Below are 16199 nucleotides of genomic sequence, written 5' to 3'. Positions count from 1 at the left end.
CATTTGTACTGAGGCATTATATTTTTTGTTTTTTACTAAATGTATTGCTGTCATCTCAATTTATCTCAAATGGAAATATTACATCTTTGTTTATAGGTGCCTTTCAAAGCACTGAAGGACACCTTTCAAGACAGTTAAAACAAGCAATGATGCTTCCATAGATCATAAAATCAATCATTAATATAATAATAATAACAATCATAGTAGTTAATGACCTAATATTTGCATCATCTTTTCTGTACTTTTGGGCTATGTTGTTAAAGTCATGCCATAAACTTAATTAAGAAAAAAAATCCTTCATGGCAATGTTGGATGTTCTTACACAGCCCATAATTTAGCCCACAGTCATCCATGTTGCGTTTAAAGTAACTAAGCTGCTGGACAAGGCTTTGGCTTACTGAAGTGAGGCAGTGTCACATTATCCGTCACAAAAGCATGACTAAACCATATGCTGCGAGCACAGCAGTAGCACAAAGATTAACATCTGATGGAGAGCGTGGGAGACAAAGACTGCTGTCACATTAGCTTTTTGTCATTGAAATCTAGACTTGCATAATGATAAATCTCACCTGCTTTACTCTTCATTGTCAATAGTAAAGGGTAACCTGGAAATATTAACAGCACTACTGCAAAATCACACTAAATATAAGGCCTGTAGCACTAAAAGAGACCATTATGTGTGCCAGCAGTGAGCGTGGGTTAAGCACTGAATATAATTTGAACAAGCAAAGTGATTTGGTACAAAAATAGTTTTATTAAAAACAATATCCCCTGGCTGAAATATTGAAGATTTAATGTCCATGTCTTTTGTGTTTTTAACAAATCATAGAAACATCTGTCAACTTTCAAACCATTAGGAGTTTAAAAAAAGTTAAAGCAAGAGGCCTCTGTCGTTCCTTCCAAAATCAGTTTGCTTCTCTCAGATAAACAAATCACAGATCATTAACAACAATTACCATTACACCTCTGAATCATCAGTGATACAAGCATATTTACAGCAGTGTCTCCCAAGCAACATTTCATTTTGTCACTTTAGTTTTGTCCTTGGTGCCTCTGTGTTAAATTTATTCATGAACAAGAGTTGGGCTTGCAGAATCTGGGCTTTAAATGTTAACTTAATATCAGATGCAGTTTGTCTGCAGTGAATCAGATACTGAGTTTAAAAGCTGTGTCAAAGACTAAACAGAATTCAGCTACAGGGTTACATATTGTATTTTTGTGGCCAAAATCAGCTTCTATCTGAATTTGACTGACGTACAGTACATGTGACAAATAAAAAAAAAAAAGTCTCGTCTGATCCAAGAGATTTCTGCTTTTTTCCCCACACACCGGGAAAAGGAAAGACCACAAACATAAAACTTATAGAATCTGCCCTCTAACGTGTGAATACACAATGCTCAAAAATCCACTCTGGCACCTGAATTTGTGCAGTTTTTTGTGGATTACACAACATGTGTTCAATCTACAAAAAGTTCTACTTTATCCCTTGACTGAAAAATAAAGTTACACATTTAGTCAAATTCAGACAACAGAAAAAAAAATTACTAAATATACACATCCTAGAATGGTAGTTTACTTCCACTTGGATGTAAATGTTAGTTTTGAAAAATTGACTGTCAAAAGAATTAATAGAAAACATGATGAAAATCCACTTAAGAGAAAAATCTGTTCTTTTTTTAATGAGTTCTGAGCAGCTAATCTGGGTTTAAGTTCATTTCTTTGCAAATGGATATCCCAATATCTCTGTGTAGACAACTCATACGTCTGAAACAAAGCCCACTTATATAACATCACCTTATATCTTTACCTCCTAAATATCCCAGGGGAGATATAACACAAGATTTACCTTTTCTTTTGTTCTTATTTTTTCTGCATGTTATATTGAAATGTCTTATGTGAAATGCCTCCTGGTCCATCAGTCACACTGTTAGTTAAGCAAAATGAATTTAATTATGCCACTGTTTAAGTCCTTGGTTTTGAGCTTTTTTCAATGGTTTGTTTTTCTCCAATATTTTTGTATCCAGCTACAATGATTATATGCACATATGAAAGACTTACACTATTAATGTGAAGCGTTCTTGGTTCCCTAAACATTATTATGAATTATATGAGTGTTAGTTATACTGCAAGGAATTGGGTGTGATTCCTGTTATCAGCAAAACATGAGGACCACATTTGGTTCACAGACCTTGTGAGAATTAGATCAGCTTCTATGTTTGTTAGACTAGTGCAATACATAAAAAATGAAATAAAATCATGTATTTAGAGTGGATATTTCTAAATAATGAAGACAGCGCTCCTCTTTGTTCTGTCTCAAATAAATTGTAGTTCAAAGGGTGAAAAGTGGGAACTTATCCAACAATAGACCTCAACAATACATGAGAGCAATGTATCAGGCCTAATTCTCAGTGTAATTTATCTTGACTTGTTTTCCCCAATTTGTAATTTTTTTTCTCAATTTTAAACACCTACAAGTAACTTGGATTTTAAGGCTACCACAGTCTATGGTGATCTTGCAGTGAGGAGCCAACATGACACACAAAATGAGATGAAAACAAAGAAAAATAAATGGTGCCTATATTGTGACCAGTATTTGAAATTTTGTATTTGAAATTACATTTTGGCAGATTTAAAAAAAAAAAAAAAAAAAAAAAGAACATATTCATCTTAATGAGGAGTGCCTGCTGACACACAGATAAGGCAATGAGGTAAAAAGAAATTTGTCATACAAGTCAGCTGATCCTCCGTTTGCACACCAATCTGAGTAAAAACATAAAAGCTAAAATCAAATTAACCTCAAATGGACATTATGTTAACATGCAAGCAGTCTGTTAATTCATATAACTTAGGGGAAAAACAGTTAACAGCCAATATTTAACTATAGCAATTTTACCAAACCGATTCTTGTGTTGTCATGTGTTTCAAAAAACGAAAGCTAAATTTGACCATAAGCTGTAATGTCAGAAAACATCCGTTTTACATGTTTGACAGCACGTGGGAGATGTTTGTTTTCAAGACGCGTGTTACTGCCCAGAAACTGTCAATTACCAACTGATAAACTGTGACGAGTTAGAATTCATATGCCAGGAGTTGAGGCTGACTCAGAGTGAAAAAACACCTTTTTTTTTTTTTAAATCTTCAGTGGTTCACAGCAGTCTCTGACTGAAGGAGCAGTGAGCCAGTCTATGATGCTGCTTCCTGTTTTGCTTCTGTGGGCTCACTTTGAGCTGAAGGTGAGGGCTCGGAGGGCTTCGGCTCTCCTGCAGCAGCAGTTACCCCTGGGGACGGAGATAAAAGTTCAGATTCTGCCTTCTTTTCAGAAGCTTCCGCACTTGGTTCTTTACTGGTTTCCGTGGTAACCGCAGGGGTCACCCGGGGTTGCTCTGTGGTGTTAGAGGTCCGAAATATGTCCATTTTTTCCAGTTCGGCCAATCGATCGTCCCTGTCCCACCGCGTGGTCCTCTCTCGGCGTTCTCTCCTTGGCTTGTCCCCTTCTTTTCCTTCAGCTCCTCTGCCTCTGTTTTGACTCCCACCTTCTCCCCTCCCTCTCCCTCCTCCCTCTCCCCTCCCTCGATCCCTCTCCCCATCATCTCCCCTCCCTCGCTCCCTGTCGCTATCCAGGCTGTTTCGCCTCTCCCTCCAGTCCCGTCTGTCTCTGTCTCGATCGCGGTCTCTATCCCGATCTCTGTCTCTCTCCCATCCTCCTCCCCGGTGATCTCCTCCTTCTTCCTGCCAGCCTCCGAGCCGGTCCCTTCCATCCATTCTATCACCACTTCCTCCCCTCCCTCCATCACCAAATGGACGCCTTCCACCTCCAAAGCCTCTGTCCCTCTCTCTGTCCCTGTCCCTGTCTCGATCCCAGTCCCTGTCCCTCTCTGGCTCTCGGTCCCTAAACCCAGGCCTGTCTCCCCTGAATGGTCTGCTGTCCATTTCTTCTGGCCCATCCAGGGCGCGTGGTCCCCCTGGTCTGATAAAAGGAGGAGGAGGACCTTGAGGAGGTGGGCCATGTGGAGGGAAAGGAGCCCTTATATTGTGGGGAGGGAGCATCCCAAAGCCCCCTTTAGGTGGAGGAGTGTCATGATGCATTATTTGAGGGTGTGGCCCTCTGGGTATCATCTGTGGGGGCATAGGAGGCAAGCTGGAGTGAGGAGGTCTTGGCCCGTGGGGTGGAGGGAAACGTATGTGTGGTGGTGGGGGACCCGGAGGACGCTGGAGCGGGATTATACCGGGCCGCGCGCCAAGCAAACCAGCAGACGGGGGTGGGATGTTTCCTGGAGGACCACTTGGGAGAGAACCTGGAGGTCCACCTACTGGGTTACCTGTTGAGGAAACAAATACAAGATACAGCATTACAGGGCTCCCACACATTGTCACTGTCAAAACTTTTCAAGGATTCAAAATATTTTTTTCTTGCCCCACTTAGCTGGCAATTTCAAACATATAAGATTAAACTCTATTGAAAAATAATTTCAGCATCCCACATGATGTATTCAAAGATGTCACAAATTTAAAAATCCAATATTTCAATTGGACAAACAAACAAACAAGCAAACAAACATTATCAAAAACCTGTAACACATCAACGTATATTAAAGCGATGTTACATCATTAGTGACAGAAAATAAATTTACTGTTATGTTACATTAATGTAACTGAATTTATTACACACAATGCATTTCCATGACTTTTCCAACACGTTCAATAACTTTTTACTAGTTCCATGACTTTTCCCTGCCTTGGAAATGTGTTTGTAAAATTAAATAAATTTTCCAGGTTTTCCATGACCGTGGGAACTCTGGCTTTAATTTTTACTTAACTTCCCAACTATCCAAAAGCAACAGAGCAGAAGGAGAAACAACAAATCACTTTGGTTAAAGTTCAGAGAGAAAGACAGACTGACCCAAAGGTCCTATCTGGTTGTTGAAAATGTTGGGACCTTCCGGGACCTCGTCATGTTTCCTGTTGCCAAGACCCACTGGATCCAGAGGCGGGTCTTCAACTCCACCTTTGGAGGGAGGTGGGGGACCCAGGGGCATTGCACCTGGGGGAGGAAAACCTGGGAGAGGAGGGGTGACAGGAGTTTGTTTGGGTCGGAGTCAAAACTGTCAACGGGTGTGGAATCCTGGTCTGGTTTGTTTGTGAAAAAGCAAAGCAGGTCGACTATATGACTCCATGATGAGATTGAAAAAGATTTAGAAACAGCAGTGTGTTGTATTTGTACAGTAGAGTTTCCTATTAAAAAGTTGCAGAAATTTAGCGACCACACACTCAATATTCCCCTTAAATATTACAACCTTTTCGTTATTACTCTTGACAATAATCTCTTGATGAGCTCTTTGTGACACCAGAGAAGAAAGATAAACACAAGAGGCGCAATGAAATGAAGCTGAAAGAGGTGCTACCTGGAGGAAGCTGCATAGGGTTGAAGCCAGGTCTGATAAAAGGAGGAGGGGGGACGCCTGGAGGGAAGGAAGGTGGAGGCAGGCCTATGGGACCAGGAAAAACAGGAGGCTGGAGAGAACCCACACCAACCATTGGCTGCTGCATTGGAGGAACCTGAGAACATTTACAAGGATTTACTGTAGATGTAAAATGAGAAAGGCATTTGTTATACTTTCCTGTGACAATCTGGAGAAACACAGATTAGTAACTACAAACTGCTACAACTGATTTTTTTTATCTAAGCTACCTCAACTTATTTCATGCAGGTATAGACCGGGTGTTACACCAGCTAAGCCTTCTGCTTTAAAAGTTCATTACATGCATACAATTTATATAGATTGCAGAAAGAACAGCAGGCACATAATCTTAATTACAGCAAGTTTTATCTCTAATGTATCAAGTTTATGCAGGTGACACGACTGGCTGCTGGTTACCTGTGCAGGAGGAGCAGCTGCGGCAGCCACAGGTATTACTTGTGGTTCCTCAGGCTGCTGTGGCTCAGAACGGCCGTTGTGGGTGAGTTCCTCCAGGAGGCCAAGAGTCTTCCTCGCTCCACTCCACTCTGGAAATATTTTTTAAAAATTCAGACTTATAAAAAGCAGACTGGTACACTATGATACACAATAACATCAACAATACAACTTGTTTCGAATGATATTTTAATAAAAGCATTTTTTGAGCAAAACGACTTAATTCAGTGTGTGACTAACCGATGGGACTGACATCTGCTGGCCAGTTGGTTGATTAATTGATCAATATGCTCTTAATCAACCAATTTTTTATTGGTCTGACAATCTCTCGTGTTACTCTCATAATAAAGTTGAGTGTTCACCAAGGCGTTTTTTTCTCCAGATGAAGACTCCAGGTGCTCTTCTGAAAACACCTAGCTGGGATTGCTCTGACAGCAAAGCGTTTTTTGTTTGTTTGTTTTTTGTTATTTTTAGCTAAGACACATTGGATGCATCTGGCTTCTATGAAATGGAACATCCACGAAATGTTGCAAAGCAGAGAACTTGCTAAAGCCAGTAAGGGAAGAAGACGAACCAGCCAGTCTATGTGGCCACTGACTAGCAGTATTTTTCTTTCACCGAACACTTTTCAATTCTCGTCAACTAGAGGAAAAAAAAAAAAAAAGAAAAAAGCGCTGGCGCTTTATTTTCCCCCACTGATCAATCAATTCGCTGAATAGACAATTTCAGCTGACAAAAATGTTCTTAATGACTGCTCTAACTGGACTTCTAACATGAACTATGTGCGTATGCATTTCATGTCTTAATGTATTTGTATGCTATCCTAATGTGTTCATCAGTTTTTACCTGGTGATAAGGTGTCTGGATCCAGTATTCCTCCTTCTTTTAGCTCCTCCAACTGGGTCTCTCTGATTTTAGACCATGGTATAAAGGTGACACCCATCTCCACATCCCAGTACTGTTTAAACTCAGACTTTATGCCTTTGTTCAAAGCCCAAGCAATCTGGAAAGAAATGAAAAAAATAAATGTTGATTAAATAAGAAAATTCTCAGTTTCCCACGGATTTGCTTTACGAAGCAGCAGTCCGTGTTGCTCGCTCACCTTGATAGTTTTCTGGTTCACTTTGTGAGATCCTCTACTAAGCTTCTGCAGAGCCCTGAAAGCATCTTGCCTATGTATCATGACGATATAGGCACAGCCCCGCGGAGGGATCATCTGAACAAGAGAAGGAGGACAAGCAGACAGGTTAGGAGAAAAAAAGAGGATGGAGAGGAGGAGGAATTTTTTTCTTATTTTTATTAGCACTATGGATTCTGGCTACAGAGAGCTCCATATTTATTACCTTAAGGTTAAGTATTAATCCACTGTAACATTATGAGGACATGTGGTGGTTGCCAGTGCAGAGCCAGCATCTATTTTGTAGAGGTTGGGTCGGCTAACATTATGCATCTATGTGATTAAGTTCATGCTAGAATTGAGAAGTAAGATAGCAGGAGCACAATGCGCATCAACACTTAAAATTTTTGATACAGCAAGACAAAGTTGTCTCCAACAGAAGACTGCATCTCTGCATTTACGTTTCTGATTTTCTTATTAAAAATGTAAATTGTAAAAAAGAAAACGCAAATGTCGTTGTTACAAACACAGAATGTAGCCACAGTCTGATCAATGTAACTGATTAATTTAGGTCCACTTACATTGATGGACTCTATCTGCCCAAACTCCTCCAGTAAACAGGCAACATCTTGCTGTTGTGTTCTCTTGTCCAGCTGGCCCACCCACAGAGTTGTACTGCAAACTGAAGAGACAGGAAAGGTACCACAAACAAGAACTTACTTATGCTAAAATACATACACTCCTTGGAATCAAAGGAAGAATAAAAAAATAAAAAAAAACTCTGTGTCAATCATATTATAAGACAACCTCAAAAACATGCTGTGCAGGTTTATGCCTATCTACGACCATAAATAGATTATGACTCACTGCTTAGTGTCTCGCTCTTGGGTGGTGGGAGGCCTTTCTGCCGTCGCTCTCTCTCCTTCTCTCTCTCCCTGCGCTCCTGCGAGCGCGAGCGTGGGGAATGGTGACGACGGTCTCTGGAGCGAGAGCGCGACCGCCTGTGCCTGGATCGTCGTGTTCGGGAATTAGACCGTGACCTCCTCCGCTTTGGAGACCTGGAGAAAAATAAAAGATATCAAAACTCATGATTTGTTCACAATAAAAAGGCTCTGTGCTCTTTACCTACATAAACCTTAAGAAATACTCAAAGGTATACAATGCAGGATTTTCCTTAAAAAAAGGTACAGACTTGTACAAAAGTGATTCCTCTCAATCATTAATAACCACGATAGAAGTGTGTGGTGGTGTTTTTATCTGCAGACACTATGCCAGTATTTTCTTCTAATTTTGCTATGTTCGGGATGTTGCTAGGCACAGCACAGAGGTGAAGTCGACACTTAAAAAAAAGGGAGCAACTAAGTGCCAGATGGTAGCAGCATGCATCCAGGAGGAAGCTACAGACATCTTGACTACAGCACCAAAAAAACTCAGAAATCCGGGTTGGCTTTCACTTTTGCTGACAATACTGTTTACAAACAGTACTCGGCTATTTCTGCATGGTATACCTTTACAGACTTAAGCACAGCTCTGACATGGAGCCTTCGACACGTCACATCCCTGACACTCACCTGGAGCCTGAGTTCGACCGTCGACCGTGTCTGCCATCTCTCATAGACGATCGGTCCACATCCACAGACAAATCCTATATGGCATGGAAAAAGACCTGATTATGATTTTGTGCAAACTGTTAAGCATTTAAACGATCGTAAAATTGAGCATACTTCTTAATATTCCACCTAAGTTAAGCATAATACTTTTCGCTACATTAAGCTGTTTTTTCTGCCATCAGATTTCAATTACAATATAAATTTCAAAAATTAAGGAAAATCTACACAACCAACTTAATTTACCCTAAAAACAGCTTGTTAGGATTTACATATACTATGTACTGCTTTCTTTTTTTTAAGATGATTTTCTGGGGTTTTTTTGCCTGTATTTGATGGGACAGCTTCAGCGTGACAGGGGAAGAGAGAGGGGATGACATGCAGCACAGGGCTGAGGGTGGAATCAAACTTGCGGCCGCCGCGACAAGGACATAGCCTTTGAACTGGGAACGCCTGCTGTACCGGGTGAGCTACCGTTGAGCACCATGTGCTGCTTTTAAGTCTACCTGTTGTTGCTGGGCGGTATTTTGGGGAGGAAATACTCCTGGGAAGCTTGGCGGGCCAGTAGAACCAGGGAGCGTCTGGCCTGGCAAAGCATGCCCCATATGAGGCATCATAACTGGGAAGCTTTGTCCTGGAGGTAAACCATAAGCCTGAGGCTGTCCATTCGGAGGCAGAGGAGCCTGAGAAAGACAACTGCATTAATACTGTGCATGTACAGTGTTTTGGTTTTTTGGGTTTTTTTTTTTTTTTTTTAAATAAAACTAATTTGGCAGAAAAGTTTGGTTGGTACCTAGATTATAATTTTAACATTTTAAGATGTAATCGTGGTCAGAAGTGTTACCTTCCAAACTACAGCTCATATAATGTATAGTGTACTACGTAACCACAGTTGGAAATGAACTTTTTTGTCTACCTGCCACTGTGGCTGCTGGACTCCAAAATCTACCAGCCACTCAACAGATAACTATTGGTATTTTGGCTGGTGAGTGAAGCAAATCTAGCAGCCACATGCATATTTTACCAGCGTTTGGCTGTTGGCTGTGCGTAACCCTAGTGTTACAACGCTAGCTACAATAGTTATTGAGATCGGACACTGAATTTCGATAGCATTTTAAAGTTTAAAGTAAAAATTAAGAAAAAAAATCACAGAATTTGGACTCGTCAGTAGGGATGAGTTCACTGAAACTAAAGCTTGTAGTTATTACCTGTTGTGAGAGGTCTTGAAACATGTTCAGCATCGATGGTTTAAAGTGCTCCATGTGCTGTGGGAAGGCTGGAGGCTGCTGCATACTGTGGTGATAAAAATAACCCCATTAGCTTCACAGCTTTCAGTTCATTTTTTAAAAAATCCATCAGATCTTCCCACTACTTGGCAGTCCAGAGTTACTGTATTATATGTAATAAATCAGGGGCTTACAAAGAGGCTTGTGATGACATTTCATCCTTTTTTGTTTCTTCTCCAACCTCTGGTTCATCATCATAGTCGAACCGGTCCAGCAACTTCTAAGAAAGAGAGAGACAGGTAATGAATGTAAAAAGTGCACAAATTATAATGTTTTTAACGTCATTTAACATAGCTGTTAATGGCATATGCAAGTACAAAAACACACTGCCACCTTGTCAAATGCTGTCTTCTGCTGAGCAGCTTGGGTGGGCAGAGGTGGCTGCGGGGTGACCATGCCCTGGCCAGTGGTGACATTCGGGGCCTGTGTTTGAACGGTAGGGACAGGAGGCGGAGTGTTGGTGTCAGGCTTCACTGGCTGCTGCTGAAAGTTCTGGAGCATCTGCTGAAGCTAAAAAAGGCCAGAGAGTGAAAGAAGACTTAATGATGAGGTTTTAAGAGATGTGCAAGCAAAGATAATGCACGCAAAATAACCATGGTCAAAGCAAATGCCAGTCTGCACTGTTACACACACACACACACACACCTGCTGACCCTGCGTGGACTGGAAGAGCTGCGCCACAGCAGCAAAGGCATCAGAGTTTTGCAGCTGAGCAGCCGGTGTCATGGTGGAGTTTGCCGTTACTGCAGTAACCGGCTCTTTGGCTGGAGGTGGGGAAGAACCTTAAGGAAGAGACAAGACGTGAACATGTGTGTCAGCAACACACAGAGTCAAACCCCAGAACATTTGTTGATACGTCAGCATACCAACATTAAATTGTTTTATGGAACTTTTTGGGAAGGAATCTAAAATATGCTGTGTTCAGTGGTAAAAGTGGCTGTTGGCGTTGTGTTTTGTGTGGTGTGTATTTTTTTTGTATTGTATTGTCTTAAATTATTTAGATTTCATAAAATGTAAACTAAAAAAAGCAAACTAAGCAAACAGATTATTTTTACAGGTGAACGCAACATTATTAACTTGTGCTGATGATGTTGGTATAAAGCTAATAAAAGAACCAATTTTAAAAACAATATCACTGATTTACAACAATCCCTGCTGCCTCATGGTTACAAACTCAAAAATTACCTGGGTCATCTGATCCTGTGTAGGGTGCAGCAGCACTGCTCGAGCCAGCTGCCATGTCCAGGAGCGGCTGAATAACCTCAATCTTGAACACCCCATTCTTCTGCCACAGGTTCAACACCCGCACGATCTTACTCTGTAAAGGACAATAAGAAAGCAGGGAAACAGGTGAAGAAGAAGGAAAAACAGGAAGGTGATTTATGTGAGGATTTGTCATTAGAGTGGGAAAAAAACCTTCAACCCTTTACATGACTTTAACAATACAATTCATATTATTCATCACAGTGAATTTTTCACCAACTCATTCTCTTCTTACCCTGTCCTCTACTGGGCAAAGGCAAAGGTTCTCAAAGGTTCCTGTAATGTTTTTGGTGAACCTTGGGCCAAACACGTCCTTGTCTGATCCGAACTGGTGTCTAGACTGCCTAACAATGGAATCCACCACATACAAGCCCGCTACCTTGTACTCAGGCTTACACTGGAGACAGCAGAAAGAGAAGTCAGGTTTGGTTTTTAATCATGTTTGGTTTTATTCATGTTTGAAAGGTGAAAACGGGTGATAAGTGAATTTAGACAGGCTTGTCTCACCTTTTTGATAAATTTTTCCACAATCTGGACCACGTGTTTGTAGAGCTGAGAAAGAGAGAAGCAAGTGAGACTCAAAAAAGAGGCATATTTTGTCAAAAACACAGCGAATATTGCTCAATTAGATATATAAGTGTCTCTTAAAACAAAGGAATGAAGACATAGTCTTACTTTCATAGCTTTGATGGCTGACTTGGTGATGGAGATCATCTTAGCCCTTGAGATTGGGGGCTTGGAGTCCATCAACGAGAATAACTAGAGATAGAGTAGATAACAGGAGTGAGATATTGAGCATTGTGAGATGCGAGAAGAAAAAAATAATAATACAAAGAAATACAGTACAGTTTCATTTTCCATCTGTAACAGAGCCTTTGACACATGCAGACACTAAAAACTCTTATGTGGTTTATATATATAGATATTTTTTTTATATTTTTTTAAATTTTTTAATTTATTCTTTTTTTCATCAAATACCTCAATTACGATATTGTAGGGCTGGCTTGGGGCTTTCACAAAATATTTACTCAGTGAGATTTTTGAAAATTAATCATCACTAACATAATGGCTGAGTGGGTAAAGACTTTAATCTGTTGATTATTTTCTAGATTGATCAGTTAGCTCAAGATGACATCACCAGTTGTCTTGTTTTGTCCTCACAGAGGAGCAGCGAAACCAGAAAATATTCAAGGTGAGAAGCTGGAATCAGAGATTCTACTCAAACAAATTAATCAGTTATCAGTGTCCATTAATTAAATAATTGACAACTAATTGATTATTTGTTGCAACCCTAGTAAAGGCAAATGACAGAACAGCTAAAACAATCTTGGAATTTAAAAAAAGGGCATCGCTTTCCTGAAACGCAGCCTCTAAAATCAGGAAAAGACAACACTAACAATATTATGATATCCAGAATCTACAACAATACCTAGTCTCACATAACAATATTGATATACTATTGATATTTTGCCCTGCCCTAATTTACGACACACATTTGATGGGTGTCTACTTTTGAGGATGCCAAGACATTTTAATGTCTGAGGGTTGCATGAGGCTGTTGCTTTGCTTATTCTGAGCTGAAGAAAATGGTCTGAGAGAAACTAATTCATTCATCACTCACGTCTGTTATTTACCAGTTGTGTGAAGTATGTACATTGACATGTGTGTCATGTATACAAAGCGTACTTTCTCTGTCTCTATTGCCAGACAGAAACTGTTATTAAAAGGACAAGCCCTTTTCAAGAATTATCATAAACAATGTGGGATTATATTAATGTGGTGCAACAAACAAGTATGAGGGTTAGCTAGTTATGATAGGATTGGAGGTTTGAGTTTGCCATTCAGTCACTGTGGGCCCAGCCACGGTAACTATAACATTCAAGGGATAAAAAAGGCTACTCACGATTAAACAAAACCACCAAAGGATAACTTGACCTGTCTCTTGATTTGGCATTAACCATCAGGTCTCAGGCCTTACAGTAACTTAGCCTGAAATCCTCCACACAAACCCAGACTGTGCGTACCGCTGAAACACTTTTGTTTGTTAGCTTGCAGCGTGACAATAACAGTAGGATAGTGTGTTTGCCAGTAGCATTGTTAACCACACCAATGTTAGTAATCATGCTCCCACAAGTTAACATAAACGTAACTTTGTGCAAGGTTACTAGAGCCAGAGTGGACTGGCTATGGTTGCGTTAGCTCGCTACTTTAGTTAGCAGACAACCTTATAATTTGTTTTAACACCAGCATTACTTGCGTCGCAGGTGTAGCGACAACATACACGCTAACTCAGTTAGCCCTGAGACAGGTAAGATGTGTAAGTCCAGCTAGCTCGCCGATAAGGCCCACTGGTCAGTCCTGCTCTGCTAGCTCCAGAGCAACACAGCAACATAACCAGCGCCGCCAGACTCGGTGACTTCAGGGTCTCAGCGAGCCCTGAAGGCGGCTTACCTCGTGGTTAAAGGCGTTGACGGCGTCCATGATTGCCCAAAGCTCCGAGCGAAACCCTAAACTCCTGAATGCCCGCTTACAGCGATGTTTATTCACGGAAGGGTCGGTACAACATGTCCGCTCCCGGTAGCTAACGATAGTTAGCCTAGCATCGGTAGCGCTCAGGTCGGCGGGTAAGGCAAAGCATGATGGGAGTCAGTTTTGTTGTTCTATGTTTTGTCCACAGGGTGGTGGAGTGCTGCAGGGACTGAAACACGTGGACAGGGCATAAGACACGGTTGTCCATGGAGTGTCCGTTTATGTGTGTACTTTATTTATTAGAGGAGCCTATTATTATTAATTATTATCATCATCATCATCATCATCATCATCATCATCATCATCATCATCATTATCATTATTATTATTATTATTATATTAAATGTAGGTAGTATTGGAGCCAATGCTACTTGCAAACAATGCAGGTGTTAGTTATCGCCAAAACTAATAAATATCCAATTTCTTATGCAAAATGCCAACCTTCCTAAAAAATCATATGTGAAAGGATTGTCTGCAACTTTGTTTTTTCTTTTTATACCACTTTCTGGCTATGATAAATGGTGTGATTTTGCAGATTTTTAAAGAAAACATGTCTCTGGTGGGATTAGGGGTACATAAATACAAAATACTACCATTCAAAGTTGCCAATAAAGCCAATAAAAAACACAAGACCCTCCCCAGTGCATTTTTCTTTTTAATGCCTTCCTCATATTGCAGCATCCCTTTTGACACATCACCAGCCATGGTGCCTACACAAGTTGTCTTCAGGGGCCCATCAGGTAGGCTACAGTGCACACACAGCAGACTACACATGCAACATTAGCAGATTTCACATATTCCACCTCTCAGATACCAATCTATTTTGTTAAACTGGAGTCCTACATGACTCCAGATTAAACCATAGAGCTAAATTGAGGATTGAAAGAATAAACCACCTGATTTTTTTTTCATGACTATGATTCATAATAGAAGGTGGCAATTCCTAATACTCTCGTCATCACCTAATGTTGGAAAAACATGAGCTAAATATGACATCTACCTTTAACCTCTTTGAAACCTGAGCAAATTGGCTGATTTCTTTCAAAGCATGGAAAGGCACTGAGCAACTTAACAGGTAATTACCTAATAAGCAAGAAATTTCTTTAAAATGTTAGCCAGAAAATGACCTAAAAATAGCGAAGAAAGAAAGAAAGAAAGAAAGAAAAAAGGTAAAAATAAATAAATAATAATAATATTTGAAAAACATCAATTGAAGTTTTGATTTTATTTTCTGAAGCTGTCTGTGTAAGAGAATTTATGTTTGAATGAATGAATTTATTACAAGTCCTTGAAAAGTCATGAGGCCAAATTTTGTAATTTTATCCATGAAAATGTACAGAAACCCTGTAGTGGTGTGATGTTTCTCATGTTTATAAATGAATGATATGTGCAACATTTTCAAATAATATCTCAGAATCATTATGCTATATCTGTCACAAGATCTCTGTTTCCCTCTAAATCCTTGACTACCTTCACAGATTGTAGTATTTTTATTAGTATTTTTATTAAGTATTTTTATTTTGTACCCTACTGCTAAACTCCAAGGACCAATCCACAGATGACCTGCTCATAATTTTAACTAAAGAATAAATAAAAGCAAGTACATGTCTCATGTCTTTTAGGAAGTCGACCTGAATGTATGTTCTTGTAGTACAGAGTGACTCCAGTAGATGGTGTTATACTTACATTTTTGGTTTAATGTCTGGGTGTCTGGTTTAGCGTCTAGAAAGCATGGTCCAGCAGGCAAGTCTGTATGTGCAGATGTATTCTCTCTCCAGGAATCCATACAAGAGGTGAGCAGCATAGAACACACCTGTATAGGTCTATATAAGGAAATCTAACGCAGTAATGCCACAAACTACAGCGAGTGGTAAATCAACACCTCCCTGAAAGAGCATAAAGAAATAAACATAACATAAGCATAAAATCGCGAGCTATTGGATTCAATTATATTGCCAGGTGTGTATGTTATTTGCTCACCCTTTGCAGGTTCACAGTATAGTAAAAACACTAAAATAATCATATTAGCTCATATCAACCTGTGCAGCCACATACAGTAAGAAAAATGTGTCTAAAACTGTTGCCCCTCCCTGCAGGTGTTCTCTGAGTGAAAACACCATGTTAATTAGGACAGTAAACACCTCAACGAGCGCGGAGGAAGACGCGTCTTTGTTTGCCGCACAACTTATAATTGGCAGAACTCCAAGTTCAGCAACACACAACAACGCAATGAACACAATGGATAGCGCATCTCACATGAAACTGACTCATTTTTACATATTCGTTTATGATCATTCATACACAGCTCTATGTGTGCCGATGCTGTTGTAGGGCTGCGTGGCGCACAGCGCATGGCGTGAACATTTGGATCTTTTACGCACAAATCTACCCAAATAAACATGGCAATACAATTACAACGCTGACAGCCAGCAATCATGTTGCAAGAATTACAAAACACATCTAAATATTAACGGTGACAGTGTTG

The 16199-nt window shown here is 40.2% G+C and overlaps 1 protein-coding gene across 2 annotated transcripts; it reads right to left on the bottom strand.

The window, feature by feature from the left end:
• Positions 1-734: 734 nt before the first annotated feature.
• On the bottom strand, positions 735-13925 carry scaf4a (SR-related CTD-associated factor 4a). Of its 2 annotated transcripts, XM_042499438.2 has the most exons (19): positions 13637-13925; positions 11861-11944; positions 11693-11737; positions 11421-11582; positions 11108-11240; positions 10568-10704; positions 10256-10432; positions 10057-10142; positions 9845-9929; positions 9143-9319; positions 8601-8674; positions 7897-8087; positions 7611-7711; positions 7015-7128; positions 6759-6915; positions 5877-6004; positions 5403-5556; positions 4901-5056; positions 735-4319 (listed from the first exon to the last, which is right to left on the bottom strand). In XM_042499438.2, exons 1-19 carry the CDS (start codon positions 13664-13666, stop codon positions 3184-3186), a joined length of 3327 nt encoding a protein of 1108 aa, XP_042355372.2. In that variant the 5' UTR covers positions 13667-13925; the 3' UTR covers positions 735-3183. The 2 variants fall into 2 exon arrangements, with proteins under 2 accessions (XP_042355372.2, XP_087944687.1); XM_088088561.1 differs by lacking the exon at positions 9143-9319 and having other exon boundaries at positions 13637-13920.
• Between the last annotated feature and the right edge of the window lie 2274 nt (positions 13926-16199).

Source organism: Plectropomus leopardus, chromosome 15, assembly GCF_026936395.1.
Source record: "Plectropomus leopardus strain MGB_pleo_1.0 chromosome 15, ASM2693639v1, whole genome shotgun sequence".
NCBI classification, from domain to species: Eukaryota; Metazoa; Chordata; class Actinopteri; order Perciformes; family Serranidae; genus Plectropomus; species Plectropomus leopardus.
The sequence above is the reverse complement of the archived record's forward strand: the minus strand, read 5'-3'. Positions and strand labels throughout refer to the sequence as shown.

Excerpts from the sequence above, each read along its gene's own strand:
- scaf4a (XM_042499438.2), bottom strand. The coding sequence starts at position 13,666 with ATGGACGCCGTCAACGCCTTTAACCACGAG. Across the intron at positions 9,930-10,056 it reads ATGTCATCACAAGCCTCTTT|TATGCAGCAGCCTCCAGCCT; the intron begins GTAAGCCCCTGA and ends TTATCACCACAG. Across the intron at positions 4,320-4,900 it reads CAACCAGATAGGACCTTTGG|GTAACCCAGTAGGTGGACCT; the intron begins GTCAGTCTGTCT and ends TTTCCTCAACAG.